Genomic DNA, 21,724 nt, shown 5'->3' with positions numbered 1-21,724 from the left:
ACTTATGTGTGCCAAACAACCAGACGAGAGCGTGTTGTTCCGGAGGAGTATGCCTCGCTTGGGGCTCCTTCGGTATTGTGGAAATATTGCGGTGCTCGGATGTGGAAGGGGGAAAGAGTTAATAAGAATGTTACTAAAGGTGTTCCGATATTTTCGCTTTGTTGTATGAAGGGTGCTGTGAGTTTGCCTGTGGTTCCTCCCACTCCGGCCTATATGATGGATTCGTATAATGACAAGATTCGAGAGCATGTCTTTCACAGGTTGATACGCCTATATAATGCGATGTTTTCTTTTACGTCCAGTGCAGGTAACATTGATCGGTCTATAAACAATGGTAGAGCACCTTATGTTTACCGTTTAAATGGACAGAATTATCATGTCTTTGGATCTCTAATGTCGGATGACGATGGGACTCCTAAATTTTGTCAACTCTACGTCTATGACACGGTGAATAAGGTTGAAAATCGCCTTCATTGGGTCACCGGTGGAGATAGGGATGTTGTTGATGCGAAAGTGGTTCAAGGTCTCATTACGATGCTGAATGATACTAATGAATTGGTTGGTGAATTTAGGAAGCAGCGTGATCGCTATGAAAGTGATAAAATTGTTGATTTGGAAATCACTTTGAAGGTCATTAGGTCTGAGAGTGGTCGGAAAACTCATTTTTCAAGTACGGATGAGGTGGCTGGAATAATGGTTGGTGATACTGAAGAGACATGTGGTGAACGTGATATTGTGGTCGATGACAAGATAAAGGGTTTGGTACGTGTTTCCTATGTGCATCCAAAGTTAATGGCTCTTCAGTATCCGATCTTATTTCCTTGGGGTGAGGATGGTTACCATACGAAAATCAAGTTTCAAAAAAGTGCTGATAGCTCTTCTAAAGTTCGTGGTTTTTTATCGTTGAAAGATTACTATTCCTATTCTTTTCAAGTTAGGCAGCAGGATGGTATGTGTCAGCTGTTATTTTCTAATGTTTCTTTATCATGTGATTTGTTTTTTCAAATTTTGATAGTAATTTTTGTTTCAGGTCTTACTCCTCGGCTTGGTGGTCGTTTATTTCAGCAGTATTTGGTGGATGCTTTTTCTTCCATTGAATAGACACGTCTTTGGTAGTTTAGGACGCATCACACCACTATACGAAATGAACTTTACAGCCATATATGTGATTCTGTTCGTAGAGGTGATGTTGATGCCTCGAATACAGGTAAAGGGATTATCTTGCCTGCAGGATTTGTTGGTTCGAAAAGATACATGCAGCAAAATTTCCAGGATGCTTTGGCTGTGTGTCGGCATGTTGGCATCCTGATATATTTTTAACCATGACATCTAATCTGTTTTGAGACGAGATTCAGATGATGATGGTCTTTGTGCCTGGTTGTATAACTGTTAATTGTCCTGATATAGTTTCCAGGGTATTTAGGTTAAAACTTGAGCAGTTAGTGACGGATATAAGGAGTAAGGCTTACTTTGGTGTTTGTAATGGAGGTATATAATTTGTAGATATAAATATATTCAGTATTACTTTGTTTTTTTAGAGCTTTTTTTTATGTTTGATTCGTGTTCTTTACCAGTTATGTACGTTGTGGAGTTTCAGAAACGAGGTTTGCCTCATGTCCATATGTTAATATGGCTTGATAGTGCTGTTAAAAAGAATTTAAAATTGAATGTGGATAAGTACGTATCTGCGGAGACTCCTGACCCTTTATTGGATCCTGCTGGCTATGCGGCTGTCAAGGAATTTATGATTCATGACCCCTGTGGGCTAGAAAACTTGAAGTCTCCTTGCATGAGAGAATTTCGCTGTATACGTCATTTTCCAAAGAAGTGAGTTTTGTTTTGTTTTTTCCTGTTCAACTTTACTCTTTTCCAGTTAATAAATTATGTCTATGTTTATTAGATACTGTGCTAGAACTACTTTTGATGAGAGTGGTTTTCCAATCTACATGCGGCGCAGGCAAGGAGTTGTTGTTCATGTTCGTGGGACTGATTTGGATAATCAGTGGGTAGTCCCTTATAGCCGAGATTTGCTGGTCAAGTATCAATGTCATATGAACGTGGAAATTTGTTGTCATGCAAGGAGCCTTAAATATTTATTTAAATATTGTCTTAAAGGGCATGACTGTGCCACCGTATATGTGAATAAGAAGAAAAGGTGTCAGCGAGGAGAAGAATGAGACCGATGTGAGGATGAGATTAACGCGTATTTTGATGGACGATACTTGTGTGGTGCTGAAGCAGCATATAGGATATTTGGGTTTGCTATCCATTATCGGAGTATTTCTATTGAACGGCTTCCGTTTCACTTGCCAGGCGACAAGAATTGTACTTTTCGTGCAAATGAATCTTTGCATAAAGTTTCTGCGAGGGAGAAATACAAACTAAGCAAGCTGGAAGCTTTTTTCTTGCTTAATTCTGAGGACATTGTTGCGCGTGAGTACACGTATGATGAGATACCTAGGTATTATGTTTGGAATGATGGTCAACGGCGATGGACTCCGAGAAAACGAGGGCTGCAGATCGGGCGTCTCTGTTATGCTCATTATAGTACCGGAGAGCCCTGGTTTTTAAGGTTATTGCTTACCAAAGTCCGGGGTCCTACTTCGTTTAAATCCATTAGGACTGTAAATGGTGTTTGTTTCAGTACTTTCCGGGATGCGTGCAGTGAGTAAGGATTATTGGATGATAATAAGGAATGGCATGAGGTCTTATCTCAGGCTGCTGCTGGTGGGTTGCCTCCTCAGATTCGGCAGCTGTTTATGCATATCATAGTTAATTGTAAGGTTACTGATTTGAGGCATTTGTGGGATACGCATTGGAGGAGTATAATTGATGACATTTTGTTGGCGCGCCGTGAGATTTCTGGAAATTCTTCGTTGCTTCTTAATGACATGCAGTTGCAGTTTTATGCGTTAGCAAGTAAAGTTTGTGTTATTTATTTGTTTGTATATTTTCTGGTTAATTTTGTTGCATGCGTGCCAATTAAAATTTATTTTGATGTAGAAATTGATGAGTTGCTTAGGTCTATTAGGAAATGTTTGAAAAAATATGATCAGTTGCCAAAGCATCCTGCTACTTATTTGAATAATGGGACTAATAATTTGATTTTAGAGGAAACAAGTTATAACATGGTTGAAATAGAGAGGGAACACTCTAAATTGTTGCAAGCGTGTACTGAACAGCAAAGGAGTGTGTATGATGCTGTGATAGGCGTTGTACATGGTGGATCAGGAGGTCTCTTCTTTGTTTACGGTAGTGGAGGTTGTGGGAAAACTTTTTTATGGAGGACTCTTATTTCCAGGCTGCGTTCTCAGGGTAAAATTGTGTTGCCTGTAGCGTCCTCTGGAATAGCGGCGACTTTGATGCCCGGAGGGAGGACTGCTCACTCCCGTTTCAAGATTCCAATTATGTTGGATGAATTTTCAACTTGCTTGACTGCGCATGATTCGGATATTGCTCAGTTGATCAAGCAAACAGATCTTATGGGATGAGGCCCCGATGCAGCATAGGTTCGCTTTTGAATGTTTGGATCGATCGTTGAGGGATATTATGAAGGCTATGGATCCATCTCGATTTGACATGCTATTTGGTGGGATTATTGTTGTCCTTGGGGGTGATTTCCGAGAAATCCTTCATGTTATTACTTTTGGTTCTCGAGCGGATATTGTTGCAGCGTGCATAACACGATCGCGTCTTTGGCAGTTGTGCAATATTTATATGCTAACTGAGAATATGCGTATTAGGCAGGGCAGTACTGATTTGGAGATAGAGAATTTAAAGTGGTTTGCGCGGTGGGTTCTGGATATTGGCAATGGAGATGTTCTTCCACCTAGGGTTGCGGATATGCCCTATATGTAAAATCAGATCTTGATACCTCCACGATTCTGTGATTTAAATATGGAAAATTTAATTGAAAATATGATTTCGATTACTTTTCCTGGATTTTTGAAAAATTGTCGTGATCCAAAATATTTGAGCAAAAGAGCTGTGTTGACTCCTACTAATCAGACAGTTGGGCACTTTAATTCTCTTATTGTTGACATGGTTCCAGGTGATTCAATTTCGTATTTCAGTGTTGATTCTGCTGAGGAGTTTGGTGGGACAGATGAAGATTTAAATGTAGCGTTCCCTGTAGAATACTTGAATTCTCTAAATATTGCAGGAATGCCGCCTCATGATTTGAAGCTCAAGGTTGGTGATATGGTGATGCTTATGCGTAATTTAAACCAGACTTTAGGGCTGTGTAATGGAACGACGATGATAGTTACCAAATGTCTTAAATTTTGTGTGGAGAGTGAAGTTATATGTGGCTCCTTTGTAGGGACGAAGCATTTTATTCCGCGAATGGAACTGTGCCCTCCGGACACTAAGATGCATTTCAAGCTTGTTCGTAAGCAAATGCCTCTTCAAGTTTGCTACGCAATGACTATTAATAAGTCGCAAGGCCAGTCTCTGGTCTGTTAGTTTGTATCTGCCAAAGTCAGTTTTTACGCATGGACAGTACTATGTTGCTGTTAGTAGGGTAACCTTTCCTGATGGACTGACTATTTTTGTTGATGATGACACAGGTGTTGCTACAAATATAACTGAGAATGTGGTTTACAAAGAAGTTTTTTATGATTTACCCCGTGTTTAGGTTGTATAGGTGGTGGTTGTTGTTAGTTTTTGAGATAATATAGTTGTTTGTGTATGGTTTTGCCTTGCTTAAATTTTGCGTCTGTATATTTTTTGAGATTAATATATGTGCAAGGCTATATTGCATTATAGACTTCTAGAAAGAATGTAACATGCATTTTGCTGATTGTGTGGGGTTTAGGCATTGCTGCCTCTGCATAATTTGGCTATTGGTTTATAGTTCAATTGTATATTTTCTTTATTGTTGTGAAAGATGATTAATATATGTGCAAGGCTATATTGTATTGTTGATGTTTGTGTGTGATTTGATTATCGTCTAGTACTCATGTTTGCTATCTAATTTGCTGGTGTTACATGAAAAATCTCATATTACATTGGATATCACCTTAATGTATTTAGGCAATTTTGTTCAAAAGCATGAGATAGGTTTGATTTACTACAATTCTGTTCACAAGCATAAAATAGGTCTGAGATAATGTGTTATAGCAAGGACATTGTCACATTACTGACAAGGGCATAAAAATAAACTCTGATATGCTAAACTCTGATATAAACTCTGATATGCCAGCTCAGGTCCAAATAAACTTTTGATTGATCTTAAAAATCATTTGACTAAGGCTCAACAGAGAATGAAGAACCAAGCTGATAAGCATACATCTGACAGAAATTTTTCAATAAGTGATTGGGTTTGGTTGAAACTTCAGCCTTATAGACAACTGTATGTGCAGTATAGAGCTAATAATAAACTTTCCGCAAAGTGTTATGGTCCTTTTCAGGTCATTGCTAAGATTGGAAAGGTGGCTTATAAGCTCAAACTTCCATCATCTGTTGGTATACATGATGTCTTTCATGTTTCTTAGCTTAAGGCTTTTCATGGAGACCTTCGATTAACTGTTACTTTGCCTACATCAAAAGAAACTGCAGTTAAAACTAGAATGCCTCAGGCTATTCTGGATAGAAGAGTTTAAAAAGTTCACAATGTTGTTGAAGTGCAGTTCTTGGTGCATTGGAAAGGCTTGCCAGAATCTGAAGCAACTTGGGAAGTGGCTGCTGATTTTGTTAATCAATTCCCCGAATTTCCTTACTATTGATGACTTGAGGACAAGTCTTTGAGAAGCAGGGAGATATGTTATAGCAAGGGCATAAAAATAAACTCTGATACGTTAAACTCTGATATGCTAAACTCTGGTATAAACCCTGATATGCCAGCTCAGGTCCAGCACAATACGCACAATACAGCTTAGTAAAATTTAGTTGCAGATTAGTTTTGGCGGAAAATTCTGTTAGGATTTTGTTACATTATTTTTCTTTTCTCTCAATGTATAAGTACTGAATTGATATATCAGATTGGGTTATGAATAAAAATGTTGAAAATTTAGTCTCTCTTCTCATCTCTTTTTCTCTCTATATCTCTCTTTGTTAATTCTTCTTCTTCGTTTTCCGAATTGTTCATCTAGCTTCATCAGAACTTAAGCTCGGTTAATCAAATTGTTCCTTCGATTGTAAAGATTGATAATTCTATCTTCAATCTTTATCACAATGTTTCCCGATACAGACGGTGCCATACATAATTAAAAGACAGTAATGTCTTTAACCATAATTTAAACATCGTAATATCCTCGAAAGTACGTTAGTGTCTTGCGTCGTTCTTTGTTCAGAGGACTATGAATGTTTTGCCTCCCTGGTAGAAGAAATGAAGTCTTTGTCCAGTTGTGAAGTTGTTGACCCTTGCGAAAGAGCTCCAACCATTTCCAAATTGACACTGATTTTTTAGTCTGTGCACTTTCATGTTCCAACTGCCTCCTCCATGTAGCAGTGCAACAACTGCGTTGTGCTTCCAGGGCTCATATATATTGAGAAGCTCTGTTGGAATGTACTGATGATAACAACTTATTAGTTTATCTGACATTAAAGTATGGGAATTAAGAGTAAATATTAAAAAACTTGGTATATTATGAGTACCGCGCCATGTTCCTTTGAATCCAAATGTGATGACATTACAGTGATGTTGAATGAGAGGCCGTCTTCTTGGTCTTCTGGTTCTGATTTTGGCTCGTGTTCAATTGTGTCATCGCTATGGTCTGTGGCATGGAAAAATAACAAATTAAGCGTATATAGGTGTGACTGAGATTACTATATTCATGTGCTATACCTTCATTGATATCTTGAAATTCTATTGGGCTTGCTTCATTTAATGAAATCGTGTTTACGCTTTCTGTGTCGTATGCGTTGTATTTGTTAAGAAAAATGATATGTCAGTTGAATTGCTAGGTTCTGTAATGTAAAATTAATTAAATTCTGTTAGGTATACCTTCGGTTTCTGAGCTGTCTGTGGAGTTGCCCAAGTTGTTGAGTAAGTATTGTGTTTGGATATCTGACATCCTTGCTTTGATTTCGTTAGCATCCAAAATATTCATGTAATTATTGTTGAAAACGGTGGTGTACAGCCCTGACTGTCCAACATAATCGAGGAAAAAGAAGAAACTTTCCTTCATAGAGTGAGTTTGGAAGATGTCGTGGAGGGAATACAAAACTTTGTTTTCGCCAGAAAATTTTGCTTCGTGTTGGCTGCCATTGCCCATGTATATAGTTATTCTCTCACTGAGCATTGAACTGTAATGTTCGATGAATTTCTCTGGGAGTTCCTGTATTGTGGAATATATTGTATTACGATACTAAAAATTTGAATAGTGAAATAAAATTTAATGTTTACACAGTTTATTGAGGATAAGTTATTACCATTGCGCCTTCCTCTAACATTTCTTGTGTTAGAATTTTGAAACATTTCCTGTTTGACATCCCGCTTGCATGTACTGCACAATTGTAAAATATTTATCAAGTTATAGTTATTGAAGTTTATTTCTATTTTGGGGCCTGTATTTTGTAATTTTATTTGATGGGTTACCTTCTTTGTAGTGTTGGATATTGTTGGCTGCTTCAGTAAGTGAAATCTTGAAACTCTGGGTTGCTGGTGTGCGAGATATGATGTAGATATCTCCTTCCTTTACATCTAAATCTGATAGTAGTTTTGTCCACTCTGTTCCGCATAATACTCTATCATCTACCCATTTCAATTGTATGATCCAGTGTTGTTTGTCCAGGAAAAGATCGATCGAGCTTATTTCTTTGTTTAGATGCAGTTTTGATATGCCATCCTCAGAAAACACCTGAGATAATTGTGTGGTCATAATGTAAATGTATTTATCAGTACATTTGCTATTGATCAGGTAGGCTTTAAGGAACAAATGTAAGCTGCTGATAGGCATGGGAAAGTTGAACTGCTGAGTGCTGCAACTATAAAGGAGCTTGGTCCAGAGTATATTATGGTAATCTCAGCTCATTTTCTTTACTGTATTTTTGTGTTTAGCTTACATATGCAAACTATGTGCCAGAGACAGGTTTGTGCACATTTGCACATTAAGTACATAGAAGAAACAGGTTCATGGTACACTACTGTTTGCACTGGTTGTGGTGATGAGGTAGAAATGGCTCAGGATGTGTGGTGTTGTGGTAGTTGCAAACGGATAGTTCCGTTTCCTGATAACAGGTGCATTTACATCATAATTATCTATTTATAGTGATTATATATATGCATTTGAGCATACTGTTAATGTGAAATGATGCAGGTACAAAGTTATTGTTGTGGCATCTGATGAAACTGGTGTGATCGAACTCTTACTTGGTGACCAGCAAATTCGTACTGTTCTTGGAATAAGGGTTGTGCAGCTTCTAAAGCAGGTTAGTGCACTTGCTTTCGTTATAAACTATACAACTTTCTGATATGTTCTGTAATGGTGTTGCTTTTCACATTTAGAGTGCTGAGCAAGAAGATTTTCCTTTAGTGTTCAAGAGCGTGACTAAACAAAAGCACATTGTTAAGCTATTGATTAAGGAAATCAATGTGGTTAAAAAGCTATAATATAATGGGTTACAAATATTTGCAAGGGCTTTATTGATCCAAATAGTCATCTGGTACAGCCTCATGACTCTGATTGCCAGCTAACGTCACAGGTTTGTTCTGTGTATTTTTCTATTTTCAAAAGATACAACTTTTAAAATTGGGCAGCTAATATAAAATGTTTACTTGCAGGCATCAGGGTCTTCATATCACTTGGATGAAATGTCTTGGTTGAAGTTTCAATCACCTGCTAGCAACAAAATGAGCCTTCAGTAATGAACATGTGGTTAGGAAATGGATGTTTTTAATTTGGTTAGTGGTTTTTGTATTGTAAAAAGGGAAACGCTATGTAATATTCCAGGTTGTTGGAATGGTTTATGCTATGTAATATCTGATCATGCTATGTAAACGTTATTTTATTTTGCAAGTTGTTAGAATATCATGGCTTTTACGAATAATTAGTTGATGATTTTCTTAAAATGGTTAAAAATTTACGCCCCGCGAAGCGTGCTAGTTTAATATACGCAGCAACTCTTGGTAGTGATATCTCTCCCTTTGGTTCCATTTACTGGACGAGGAGAGATGAACCTTGTCCAGAACAAGCGCGTCCTTGTCCAAAACAAGCCGGACGTGCGAGTGTGTTTAACTTGTAAAAAAAAATAAAATTAATGTATATTATTGTGAAAAATGTCTATACGAGCTCAAAATATTTTTTCAAGATAAACAAAGCATGCAAATAGCTTGAAAAATAGGCTTTTCGCATGCATCCTGCCTCTTTTGAGAAGGTATCGTTCCCTATAGAGATTTTGGTAGTTATAGCCCATAGCAAGGAGACCCGGAATATTGACAACTTTGATAGTCGTCATTCCTTGAAGTTAGAATGAAGAACTGACTAGTATCCAGGGACCAGAACAAGTTTTTTCAAAAGCAGCAACGGTTGTATAGTAATGTGCCAATGCTAAATTTTAGGTTTTATCATGGCAAACTGGGCAGTGCAAAAGACCGTCCAAAAATTCATGATACACTTCCAACATATCAGTGTAAAGCAAAAGATTATTCCCGATTCATCGGACATGTTGAGTTTGATTCACTAGTGTGGTTCATTAACCAAATATCCAGATGTTAACCTAGGGGAAAAACTGAACCCATGTTCCTTTCACTAAAGATAAGCCTTCTGCCAGTAGAAACCTTTGGAACCAACTGAAATCTATTCCATTTGCATGCCTACGTTGTGGACTTTTCAAAGATGTATATAATAGGTTTACTACATTGCAGTACATGTCTAAGCAAATGTCTACTTAACATGGAGCGCCTACATTACATCCTACCAATACATCATCTCCAAACTGCGCATACGAGGCCACTCCATGTGGAAGGGTTCATCAGCAAAACGAGACTCGACACAACACAACATCCACGCTAACTATATTTACCAGTAAAATTTGAGTATGTTCTCATGAGATTAATATGCCCTCAATATGCAAGACACCTGAGAACTCATTCATCACAATACTTCAATTAAAATTATTTGATGGACCAAACATATCTTTGGTTAAAAAGATTATTTTGAATTCTATAGACTACTCTCACTGATCAGTTCAGCAGCTGCCCCCATTGTACCAACGCCGCCTGCCGCTAGCAAAGAAAGAGCAAGCTCCTCATTCCAGTGCATAAGCCCCTTGCTTATTCTTTTCAACACTTGTACATCCACCTCCGACAACCAATTCGGTGTGCATCCTACCATCAGACTCGAGAAACCCGAGACATATGCACGCCAAGTGGCTGGATCACAACCTAGTGATATTTTCCCATCAAGAGCACTGGCTAGAAATTCCATGTGATAGCCTAAAATTTTAGGCCGGCGCTTTGATGTTGACGAGGATGTGTCCACACCCCAAGCGAGAGCACCACATAGCAAAGCAAAATGAGCTAATGCATATCCGCCAAGCATAGCAACTGCGCCTCCTGCATCTTCTTCATGCTGAGATCTATGAACAGATATAAACCATGATGGTAGAGTTTCTTTTATTAATGACTGAACCAGCTGAAGACCCCCAAACCATGCTAGAGTAGCTGCTAGTGATGCAGCTAATTTAACCTTTGTCATTACAGTAGCAAGTGAAACCTGCCCATATTTCATACCATTTTTGGCTTTCTTCAGCTTTGCTAGTCGTTCTCTTCGGAACCCATTGCTGACTATATCTTTTACAGACTGCATTAACAGAGAAATAATTTCTTCTCTCATGAACATTATATCTCTGAAGGACCTATAAGAGCGCAAGTATAAGATCCCAGGGGCAACTGGGGATAACTCACCACGAGATTGGGATTCAAATCCATGCCCAAGAAACGGTCCAACACCCCCACTACTTGAAGTTAGGCTGCTTTTCAGTCCAAGTGCAGCAGTAAAGCAACTCTTAAGAAGCTGAATTACTGCACCATTGTCATGAAGAAAGACAGTACGTGAAGCAGAGAAGATTAGAAAATCACTCCAGCGTTTTGCCTTTTGGGTCCACAAGGATGCAACAATTGGCATGCATGGCCATGGGCAACCAGCTGCAAGGGACTCCAAGGCCGGACCAGCCAGATTGAGGAAACGCTGCGAGTCCTTGTCTAGTTTGTAAGTTATCGTGAGGCTTACAAAAGCAGCCAGGGGCAGTGGAAGCGTTGCTGGTGAGCTTCCCCCTGCAAGAAAAAAGTTGTAATCATAATTTTAAAAGAGTCGATCTCAGAAAAATGAGCTTATTACATTCATTGGAGGCAGACTAAATTACCATCCTGTACCAACTATATATACACAGCTGGATATTAGTAAACAAAAAATATTTACTTTCCATATTCACCCCTGCACCCTTCTATATCTTCTCTACTTTTCTTTAAAATTATTATTTCCATTCCCACATCCGTTCCATTCAAAAACCCAAACGCAGCACAAGTGTTGACAGTGATTGAACTGTTTATGTATGGAAAACTTCCCAACTACGCAATCAAAGACCATAGAAACTGTTAAAATGTGATCTAGTGTCAAGACCCAGTTCGATGTCTTATAGACTAGTGTGTGTTGGTCCTGTATGTGGAAAGGCATTTTCTGTAATATCTTATGGTTTGAAGAGGCTTACCTGCAACAAGGCTTGGCACATCTACACCGGTGGCAGCTAGGATCTTCTTAATTTGTTCTTCAACATTTGATAGGTTTGCAGCTGGACTAGGCCAATCTACTCCATTCATAAAAACTGGTTTCCAGACACCACGACTTACTTCTGCCGAAAAGTAACTTACGATGGATGCTAATGATGCAGGAAGAAAATCAGCCAAATCTTTAAGCCCTGCCATTAAATGAAGAAATTTTTGTAATTATGAAGTTGAAATTCTATCTATACGATTTCCAAAAGTGAAGCAAAACCTGCAGGTCTTACTTGACCCTGTGAAGATTTATATCATCATTTAAAACTGCCATTTCAAATAAATAAAGACTAGGAAGAGTGCGTGCCTTAAGTCATTTAACCACATATTTCATAATAAAATACTAATTGCAAAAAGATCAGAGATTGGTAACCGCAAAGCAGTCGGGTTAAGACAAAGTTTCCAGGATTTAATAAATGAGGATTCAGCCATTAGAGTGAGTGAATTTGGAATGCGAGCAGGATAATTTACGTTCTTGCATGTGTGACAAGAATCTAAAAGAAAACTTTAAATTCTGGTTATACTCATAATGCAGTTGCAGCTAATAAATCGATACCACAAACCAAAATACTCATATCAAAGACTAACCTGTACACAGTTCACGAGGGGAAAGTCTTCCATGTGCACATGCTGTCAAAGCAGCATCAACCACAAAAGGAACAGCTTCAAGAATATCCCAACCTGCTAGGATAGGCCTCGAACATGTTTCTTTAACTATTTCAGATGAGGCACTACTACTAGATAATGTGGAAGTCATAGATTTGTTTTCATTATTGATAATCTTCTTGAACATCATGGTAAGAAGCTCATTCACAATCTGATGAACAGGGGTTCCATGAACAAGGCCAGAGAGTGGTGAAGCGATGCACGCTAAATGCTGACGGTACCATACTTTTAATTTTGGAAATGTATCCACAAATATGGGTTTAGAGAATGACGAATTTGCATCAGCAGCAAGCCGCCTTCTATTTTTGTCCCAGTAAAAATTTTCAGTGGATACTAACTGGGAATTTCGTACTTGTAAGAGGTACTCAGGAGTAAGTTGGGTTCCTACTGGCGGTACATCTCCTACTCCATGTTCTAGAGGTGGATGATTAAATCTCCATAGCATGAGAAGAAGTGCAAATGCATTTGAAAATACTGCATGGGCAGAAATCTCTTCTCCTGTTGCTGAAGTCCATGACACATTTGGCACACATGACCCAAATACTTCACAGATTGGCATAAGCGCACCAGCAAGTTGGGGAACCTGAAACAGCATGATATTCCAATTATAGTTAAGAGTTTGCTCTAGCAAGACAAAGAACTTTTCAGGTGTCTGTTTGAACCAAGAATGCTACTGAACATTTTTGTGACAGAAATATCTGGACCAGTATAAGCTTCACATACCAAGCCATGCAGAGAGAATATCTGAACACAGTCAACTGTTGCTATACCCACAAGAAGGACATTCAACATTGGAGCATATCTTATCAGATGGCTGTCAGTACCAGAATGGTCAGCAGGGACCGGAAGAGATAACAATCTTGTTATGAAATAAACAGTGTGTTCCTGCCAATGTCAAGATATATTGCAGTTAGAATGACTGCATTCGACATGGCTACAAAAAGAGAAGATAATGATGTTGGCTTCGTTGACCTAGATAAGGCATTCATGTTCGGTAAATTTAGGATTTCTGCATTTTTTATGTAGATAATCCAATTACAAATGCTTTAATGTTGAATACCTGAACATTCCAACCGCAATCTAAAGAAGCCCCACAAAGGATAGTAGCAGCTGTAGTCTTGTCATCATCTGATCCTTGAATGGCGATCTCAAAGATTTTCTCAAGTTCTGCGAAGCTTCCATCAAATTTATGAGCTTAAATTCAGTTGCTGATCTAATCAATTAAAAAGAGAATCTGATATACCCAACAGCAGGAAAAATAAAGGTATAACTGAAAACCAGGCTACAGAGATGGATATATTCGTAATCATATTCTCGTTCCCATTGTGAGTCTGTACATTAGGAGCTACTACCAATAGGTGTATTAGCATCATATGTGAAGGTAGAAACATCTCTCCATATTTTTTTTTTATGGTACATCTCTCCATATTTAGATACAAGTACATTTTCATTTATGTAAATGATCTTCACATATCCGTCCTTTGTATTGAATCTAAGAATAAATTTCACTGTTCTTTATTTGTGACTAGATAGTGGCATTGAGAACTGCATCAACATGTAGAAATTATGGGTTATTGTTGAAACATCCTACAGTTAAGTGACTGGTGCAGTGAATACTATACGTCATTAATCTTCAAAGCTTTCATGTCCAAATATAAGGTATGTAAGGTAACATATTGTTTCAGTCAGTGTTTTAAAAACAGTTAAGAGGCCGATGAATCAACTAAACACTAAAAAGTAGCTAAAATATAATTATATATTATATGCACATAATCTAAAGACTTCATAACTATCTTATGTAATGTATACAAATCATAGGGATAAATGAGTTGTTGGTACATAATCTGTAAGTAATAAAGCTAATTTAAAATATAATAAAATGCTTTGGCTTGAAAAATCCGCACAGAAGCGTCTGCTTAACCAAAATTAGGTGTTAACAACCAATCAAATATTAATAAACAGTAATTTTTTGTAACAAGTTAAATGTCAAAACCTAATAGGGTCCTTCGTCCCACAAGTTAAAGCTTTCAAAACGTTAATATATAAATATATGTCTTCACACTGCAGTATCTGTAGTAAGTAAGTCGGATGACAACCAGTGGGACTTAAATGATACTGAAGGTACATCTCAATTCTGCAAAGTTCTCACACTGAATCAGAGTGCTCGACAACTTTACCTTTTCCAAGAATGTCAGACACGTGTATGTTAAAAGTAAAGTGTGTAGATTCCATGTAACATAGCACAATAATAGTAAATATTGGGTTGGTCAGAGAAGAATGTAACCGTTCACCAGATGACTGGTTTAGAAGAGTACTTCATGATAATATCAAACATGGACACTCTTATGTATACCTTGAAGCAGGAGATGAAACCAAAGCATTAATCACTACTGGACTTAGTTGGGCCCCCTTCATGAATGATGACCAACCAGGAGCCTGGAGAGGCACACTATGAGATATTTGGTCTGTGAGTCCATTCACATAACCTGGCCAGAAGTACGCTGACGTGTCTAATAGTTTCCTTGTGATACATGCTTCAATTATTAAATGGTGCAAGTTTCCAGCTGCAAATAAGAGTATAAAGTAATCATGGTTGAAAAGGTGTATTGAAAATATTAATAAATTTGAGGGAGTTTAAGTTCTTTGAAGATGAATCTACTCTTGCTTTTACCGTAACTAATCTTCTTAAATAATTAGGCACTAATAAAAGCCAACCATTAAGAGAAAATAATGGCCAGAATGTCAACCTTTTATCTTTTGTTTCTTTTCTTGTCTCATTAAGTTGCTCAAGTATGAACCCTAAGACAGGCATGGGTGGTGATTCTACAGATGTTAACTTATATCAGATCCGTTTGCAACACCTTGTGTTACTCATCTGATACACAGATAACCATTAACCCAGGTAAAACAAAGTAAGCTAGTAGGTTTGGGGCAAGATATATTTACTTAACAATGTTTTAATTTCAAAGTTAAAAAAGTCACCCCAAGATTTTACTAGGGTTTACACCTAACATTTCAAATAAGAAAATTTATTTGTAAAGTGTAAACATTTACGATGTTATATGTGCCACATGCTTCAGACTTGAAAATTTCATATTGTCATGTGAGATGAATATTCCTGAAACTGAAACACCATAAATAATGTGACTGTATATGAGTTAGGAAAGATACTACTTACAACATTTACTTGACGTGTCTTTTATTCCGACACAGTCAGAGTACACATTGCCAGCTTCGATGCTTGCTATAAACATCATTGCTTTTGCTGCAGCCTGATTGGCTGCAGAAATTACTGACTCGGGTGGAGTCAGCAGAGTCTTGAAATCCCCTAATTTCTGCAAGCAAGTTATCAAATCTCTACGACGCTTTCCAGGAACATGTTCCTTATTGTGTTTTTCATTGTGGCCTTGTGTACCAGCAGTTAGAGCAACTTCCTCTTCCTCGATGAGATCAACTACCACGAGAGTTGCAATAGATAACAACATGCTCAAGCGAGTGACGAGATGCGGCACAGGCCCCTCAATGGGATCTCTTTCCTACCAAATTGATGAAAGATAAGATCAGAACAGAATCAATTAAAAATTATTAACCAACATAAAATATTCATAAAAATTAATAAATAAGAAAACAAACCCTTTGAACAAGGCGCAAAGCTGCCATCCAAAGACCTAAGAAACAGTCATACCAGGTAGTACCACTAATTGCTTGAAGAGCCTTGACAGAGCCTGTATGAATACGAACTCAATATGTTGGTGTTTTTCAAATTTATTATAACCGCAAATTACCATTTTGTGCTTCAGAAATTCACTGATAAATAACAAAAAAGTAGATTTTACCGGTAACAATCTCGATGGCACTAGTTGCATTTACTTGTGAAGCATCCATTGCATCTTCTAAAACTAAATCAAGAGGTAGCCAAATTGCAGAACGACTAGCCCCATGACACAGACCTGCAGAAGAAGCCAGAGGCTCACATGCGAGTACCTCTTGGAACTCTTGAAGATAACTTGTTTTGCATTCTCGGGACATAAATTTGCGAGTAGCCGATATCAATTGTACAAGAACTTCCGGCGTCATAACTTTTGAATTTCTCAAGGCTGATGATTTCACTATTAGCACCTGTACATGCTCGATGAAATCTCTCCAATGTGCAGGCCTTGTAAAGTTGCAAGCAATGATGGTCAGGATCACAGTAATATTAAGAATTTTAAATATTGAATTTATTCCTATATAACCATTTCAAAAGCTTTGAAGATGGTAGGTGAAGGGTTAAATATTCACTAATAATTTCATGCATGGAGTTGACTAAATTGATTTTAATGGTCACTACCTTATAGTCACAAGAAAACTGCGTAAATTATAAAAATGACAGAAAAATTACATGTTTCTGCGTGCCAAGTGAAGCATTCCAAAAGTCGCTTTGTTTTGCAGAAACTGACCAAATAACTCTATGGCCATCACAGTATTGACACTTTTCAATCTCTCTTGAAGGGTGGTCCTCTTCTCATTATAACAATTATGACCGTCTATATCCATATTCTCAGGTTTGAATATCCATCCAAATTTTTTCTCTGGTGCAAGTTCCAGCAATCCTTCATCATCCAGTGCCACATCAAGTAACTGCCACACAACTGAAAAAATAAACTCCACTACAAGAATACCGGGTTCATTGGCTGGGACACAAAATAATTCAGAAAGCTGGAGAACTTTGTTGACAGAATTGATAATCCTGAAAGTATGAGAAATTGTTTTACTAGAAAAAAAAATTGTAAACAGAAAACTTTTCAGTGAAAGTCATATTGAACAAGAAAACTAAAACATTAAACCTTATACTAGGCATATTAATTCCAAATAAGTAGGCATATTCACAACAAAAGGTGGCGTTTTGCATCATTGTCACGTGGATCAGATTTATCATACAGAACAAAACCACAAACTACAGCCAGAATTAAGCAAGTGTAGCACCCAGTAGGGGAAAAATTTGACAAGAAGCATTTTTATCTCAAACCATGCTAGGACCTTCTTAAAAGAAAACATTCCGCCCTTGCTTCAGATATTCTACCCCTAGCATTGGCTAGCGAAGCAGTGGTTGCAGAGGTTGAGCTAGTAAGCTAGCTCATAGGACTGGCTGTTGGATGCGCGAAGGATGCTTATTCTTTCATGCAAGGAGCACTATGCAAGCTTGGAGTTCAATGTGAGGTGATAGTGCGTACTGTCATTAAGTAGCTCGTTCTTTGCTTGGTAGTTCAACATGTAAGCGCTGTTGTCTTCGTGAGTGTTGGTGTGAGGCAGGACTGTCTTCTGCAAGTTCCTGTTTGGCGGATGCATAATTTTTCGTCAGCTGATAGGTGGGTTCTGTTCCAGTTGCAAGTGTAACTGTCACAGCCCAAGCAGTGTAGGCATTAGCCTTAGATGGTCGGTCGTTTTAGGAAGTAGGATATAAAGTATCTGCAGCTATGAAAGAATCCTAGCCCAGTGGGTTCTTTTTTCCTACTACAGCTAAAAGCACTACTGCAAGACTGCCATCACTCAGTCTAACCAGATATGAAAGATGAAATAGCAGGTCGAGCGATAACATTTCAGAAGTCTGGCACTACTTTTGCTTAATAATCAGGAAAGATAGGAAAAATCTAAGTAACCATAGGAAGAAGGGCATGCAGGCACTCTTTTGGTGCTAGCAAGATCATTAATGATGGTCTGGCAGAATTTGGCATTACCCAGTTAACCAATGAAAATGTACAAAACTAAGAGTATCTAGAATACTCGGTACTACTAACGTGCGAAAAATGTAGAATACCATTTCTATATATATTGAAAAAAATTTATAGTCCAGTCAATAATGGTATGAACAGATTTCGTACCCATCCTATTCTCCATTCCTCAAGAAGGTTGTCTCTAAATTTATTATTTTAGCAAAAAGTTACAATATAACTTGCCGGTGTTTATGTGCATATTCCAATTAAATTCACAAAGATATACCCCACATTTTATAGTCTACACACTGAATTTCTTTGTCTCTTCAGCAAAATTTCCAAATGTTTAACAGGTGTCTCGAAAATGACTCACCTGGACTATGCATCATTACATTAATTTTTCTTCATAAATAGTCCATTAAACAATGTATAAATATATGTAGCATTCATTAGGAATACTACTTTTGTAAAGGAAATGTAAAGTGCCTCTTTATTTTTAGCTTTTGTCATACCTGGATATAACGAATTTGAGTGACACAGATTCCAGGTCATTTCAAACATATATATGCTATATGATGTCAATTGACATAATGCAAGTTAAGTTAATTATTAAAGCACTTCCATCACCATATATGCTACCATTGCTAATGATGTTTTAGACATAAGAAATCACAATTATGATCAGTACTTACATCTGTTTATTCGGCCACTTAAATTGAGATACAAGTGTGAAGGCATGCCTCTTGAGAAGTTCCATATAAAGCCTAAATGCTGCAGGCTGAGAATGTCTCTCTGGAATAACCCTGAAGAAAACAAAGCATAGTAGTATGACATAACTTGTTCTAACAATAAAGAGACTCTGAAATGACTTGAAAGCATATCTTCCTTGCAAATTTTGAACAATATTAGTATATTATGGCACTCGATGGCATCATTACAAGAAAAATACCGCAAGCAAATAACCGAAAAAATGTATAAGGCGGTTTATTTACAAGTTGCTATGATATTGATTTAACCATAAAACTTGAACGGATCAAAAGGAAGCAAAGCTAAATAAATAAATCATCATTAAGAAAATAATCTATAACAAAACTACTGAAAAAACATCAAACAGCTAAACTAAAATATATATGTAAAAAACCACACTTTCCTAAACAAATAGGTTGAAATTTGTTATCCCAGCCCAAACAGAACTTAATATTTAATCTAAAATCAAATAGTCTTCAGTAACATACGATCATTGTCCAGGATCTACTCCCATAATCTAGTCTAAAACCACAAAATAATTTGCCAAAAATACAAAAAATCCATTTATTGCATTTGAATCAAACAGTAACAACAATAAACAACACATGGGTAAAAAAACAACCAAGTACAATTGCATAAAATTCAAAAAAAAATAATTAGTATAACCCCCACAATACAGATAAAAACACAAAAATGACCAAATCAAACATAAACAAAAAAATGAAAAAAAAAAAGAATCAAACATAATATACCTTTTGGAGAGCAAAGCAAGAACAAGAATAGGAGGCACAATATTAAAAAGCAAAGCTTTTTCAAGAAATTTCCAAGCAATGGGGACATTATTGTCCCAACAAATGTGTGAGACCAAAAGGGTAGCAAGCTCAGGTGAAGGCAAACAAACCCCAGCAGAGTTTAGAGTAGAAGAAAGCTGTATGGCCCATAACATTGGATCATCTCCCTTGTTTTCTGCTGTCTTTGTAAGTTCTAAGATATTGTCCCAGTTTATTTCACATAATGTTGTTATTGCCATTGGGGTTATTACAGGGTCATATGTTTTTGTCAGATGTAGATTTAGAGAATATGAATGAGAAACTAGAGTGGAAGTGAGTTTGAAGAGGGCTTTGGTTTGGTTATGGCAAGTGGGGGTATGTATGGCTTATACTTACAAGTTAGAAGTGCCTGTTTTTTCTGATGTTTTTTTCTGATTTGCTTATAAACTAGTCCCGTTTTATTAGAGTCACGTGGGATGATGAAAGATTCAAGATTTCGAGCTATGTTTTTGGGTTTGAGGTTATACCGAGCTCAAAATTATAGTTTTCAAATGTTGACTCTCTCCTCCCTCTCATTTTTTTACATTTAAATTGGTTACGGAAATTAAGAAAAATGATAAAATAGTGAAAAAAATAAAAAATTGAGTAAAATAGTGGGACCGATTAATATTTAATATTAAAACTGGGTATAATGAAGATAAGTAGTGCATGCGGTTACTTTTTATATTATACAAAATTTTACTATTTTTTGAAGTTTTTAAAAATGTAAATAATTGGGAAAAAAACATCCTGTGTAAAGTGTAAAAAAATGGAAGGTACAAAGAGAGTATTATATTTGTTTTAAGATTATTAAATTGAGGACCGTAATTAAATTTGAGTAGGGTATGGGCCAAAATCTATATACTTTTTCTATTTATATATTATAAATTGCTGAATAACTTTTAACTTATTTTTTGTTCAGTATCCATATTTAATTCACGTTAATCTTTTTGTTTTAAAATTCGATTAAATGGTCTGTTTTCTGGGTACAATATTCATATTTAAATCTATTATATAAATAATACAACAACATGGGTTTGATTAACAATTTAATTAATATGACAATTATACCCCTATATTAATATATATATATAATATTTATTTCATCACATCATTCATTTAATAAAAAATTATTAATTATTATATAATTAATATGTGCATACATACATTAAAACATATATACATGCATACATACAATAAATATATATTAATTAATGCATGCACACCCACGTAGATACACACATACATGGATGCATACTCATATATTCTTATTTGCAATCAATTTAACATCGTCCTCATACATATATGCATACATTCATGCATACACACATACATACATACACATACACACAAATGCACATACACACACATACAGAGGCGGATCTGGGGGGTCCAGAGGGGTCCTTGGCCCCCCCTGAAATTTGAAGATATAATAACTAGGATATGATCCTTACATATTGATGCTGCAGTTCACGTGGTTTGTGCTGTACGTTTTATGACCAAGAGCAGAGTTCGAGTCCCCTGTATTCAATTCTAGTTAAAGTGGACATGTATGCATTTTATTTGTGTACTAATATAGAGTTAGGTGTTTGTGTACTAGTATAGAGTTTGGTGTTTGAATGTTTCTTGCGAAAGGTCGAATATGATCAAAATTATCTAGATTTTATTATAAATTTCGGTTAAAATTAGTGGATTTTATTCCCGGGAAACATCTTTATATTAGTAAAAAAAATTGGACCCCCTGAAAATAATTCCTGCGTCCGCCACTGCACACATACATACTTATATAGATACTCATATATTCTTATTTGTTATTAATTTAACACAGCAATAGGGGGTTTGATGAATAATTTAATTAATATGACGATTAAACCCTTACATTAATATCTATATAATATTTATTTTATCTGATCGTTCATTTATTGAAAATTATTAATTAGTGTATAATTAATACGTGCATACACACATTAATACATATGTACATGCATGCATACATACATAAATACATACAATAAATATGTGTATATATATAAACTAGTACATGCATATATACAAACATACATAAATACATACACACATGTACACATACATAC

General features: G+C 36.6%; 3 protein-coding genes across 14 annotated transcripts; 2 read left to right on the top strand and 1 right to left on the bottom strand.

The window, feature by feature from the left end:
- The first annotated feature begins 121 nt into the window (after nt 1-121).
- On the top strand, nt 122-1,537 carry LOC141659208 (uncharacterized). The gene is made up of 3 exons (XM_074465995.1): nt 122-260; nt 370-949; nt 1,031-1,537. The coding sequence occupies exons 2-3, from the start codon at nt 394-396 to the stop codon at nt 1,099-1,101; spliced, it is 627 nt and encodes a 208-aa protein (XP_074322096.1). The 5' UTR covers nt 122-260; nt 370-393; the 3' UTR covers nt 1,102-1,537.
- LOC141659206 (uncharacterized) lies at nt 1,188-8,969 on the top strand. Of its 9 annotated transcripts, none has more exons than XM_074465988.1 (8): nt 1,350-1,488; nt 1,598-1,827; nt 1,901-7,622; nt 7,863-7,961; nt 8,028-8,182; nt 8,262-8,373; nt 8,450-8,646; nt 8,726-8,969. In XM_074465988.1, exons 1-3 carry the CDS (start codon nt 1,483-1,485, stop codon nt 2,175-2,177), a joined length of 513 nt encoding a protein of 170 aa, XP_074322089.1. In that variant the 5' UTR covers nt 1,350-1,482; the 3' UTR covers nt 2,178-7,622; nt 7,863-7,961; nt 8,028-8,182; nt 8,262-8,373; nt 8,450-8,646; nt 8,726-8,969. The 9 variants fall into 9 exon arrangements, with proteins under 9 accessions (XP_074322094.1, XP_074322089.1, XP_074322088.1 ...); XM_074465987.1 differs by having other exon boundaries at nt 1,356-1,488; nt 1,575-1,827; nt 1,958-7,622; XM_074465985.1 differs by having other exon boundaries at nt 1,356-1,488; nt 1,575-1,827.
- Nucleotides 8,970-9,566: 597 nt separating this feature from the next.
- On the bottom strand, nt 9,567-20,029 carry LOC141659205 (mediator of RNA polymerase II transcription subunit 33A-like). Of its 4 annotated transcripts, XM_074465984.1 has the most exons (13): nt 19,575-20,029; nt 18,768-18,878; nt 16,764-17,111; nt 16,219-16,538; nt 16,016-16,107; nt 15,561-15,918; nt 14,736-14,946; nt 13,443-13,557; nt 13,106-13,267; nt 12,305-12,965; nt 11,653-11,859; nt 10,850-11,218; nt 10,476-10,745 (listed from the first exon to the last, which is right to left on the bottom strand). In XM_074465984.1, exons 1-13 carry the CDS (start codon nt 19,850-19,852, stop codon nt 10,627-10,629), a joined length of 3,351 nt encoding a protein of 1,116 aa, XP_074322085.1. In that variant the 5' UTR covers nt 19,853-20,029; the 3' UTR covers nt 10,476-10,626. The 4 variants fall into 4 exon arrangements, with proteins under 4 accessions (XP_074322082.1, XP_074322083.1, XP_074322084.1 ...); XM_074465981.1 differs by having other exon boundaries at nt 9,567-11,218; nt 19,575-20,022; XM_074465982.1 differs by lacking the exon at nt 19,575-20,029 and adding an exon at nt 17,402-17,758 and having other exon boundaries at nt 9,567-11,218.
- Between the last annotated feature and the right edge of the window lie 1,695 nt (nt 20,030-21,724).

This window comes from Apium graveolens, chromosome 5 (assembly GCF_009905375.1).
Source record: "Apium graveolens cultivar Ventura chromosome 5, ASM990537v1, whole genome shotgun sequence".
Lineage (NCBI taxonomy): Eukaryota > Viridiplantae > Streptophyta > Magnoliopsida > Apiales > Apiaceae > Apium > Apium graveolens.
Note: the sequence above shows the minus strand (reverse complement) of the source record. Positions and strands in the feature narration are given on the sequence as shown.

Bases quoted from the DNA above. Each gene is read 5' to 3' on its own strand.
- LOC141659208 (XM_074465995.1), top strand. From the start codon at position 394: ATGTCGGATGACGATGGGACTCCTAAATTTTGTCAACTCTACGTCTAT. The intron at 950-1,030 runs GTATGTGTCAGC...TTTTTGTTTCAG, and splicing joins TCAAGTTAGGCAGCAGGATG to GTCTTACTCCTCGGCTTGGT.
- LOC141659206 (XM_074465985.1), top strand. From the start codon at position 1,356: ATGATGATGGTCTTTGTGCCTGGTTGTATAACTGTTAATTGTCCTGAT. The intron at 1,489-1,574 runs GTATATAATTTG...GTTCTTTACCAG, and splicing joins CTTTGGTGTTTGTAATGGAG to TTATGTACGTTGTGGAGTTT. The intron at 1,828-1,900 runs GTGAGTTTTGTT...TATGTTTATTAG, and splicing joins ATACGTCATTTTCCAAAGAA to ATACTGTGCTAGAACTACTT.
- LOC141659205 (XM_074465981.1), bottom strand. From the start codon at position 19,852: ATGGCAATAACAACATTATGTGAAATAAACTGGGACAATATCTTAGAA. The intron at 17,112-18,767 runs GTAAGTACTGAT...TCATACTTTCAG, and splicing joins AAGTGGCCGAATAAACAGAT to GATTATCAATTCTGTCAACA. The intron at 14,947-15,560 runs GTAAGTAGTATC...TCTTATTTGCAG, and splicing joins AGACACGTCAAGTAAATGTT to CTGGAAACTTGCACCATTTA.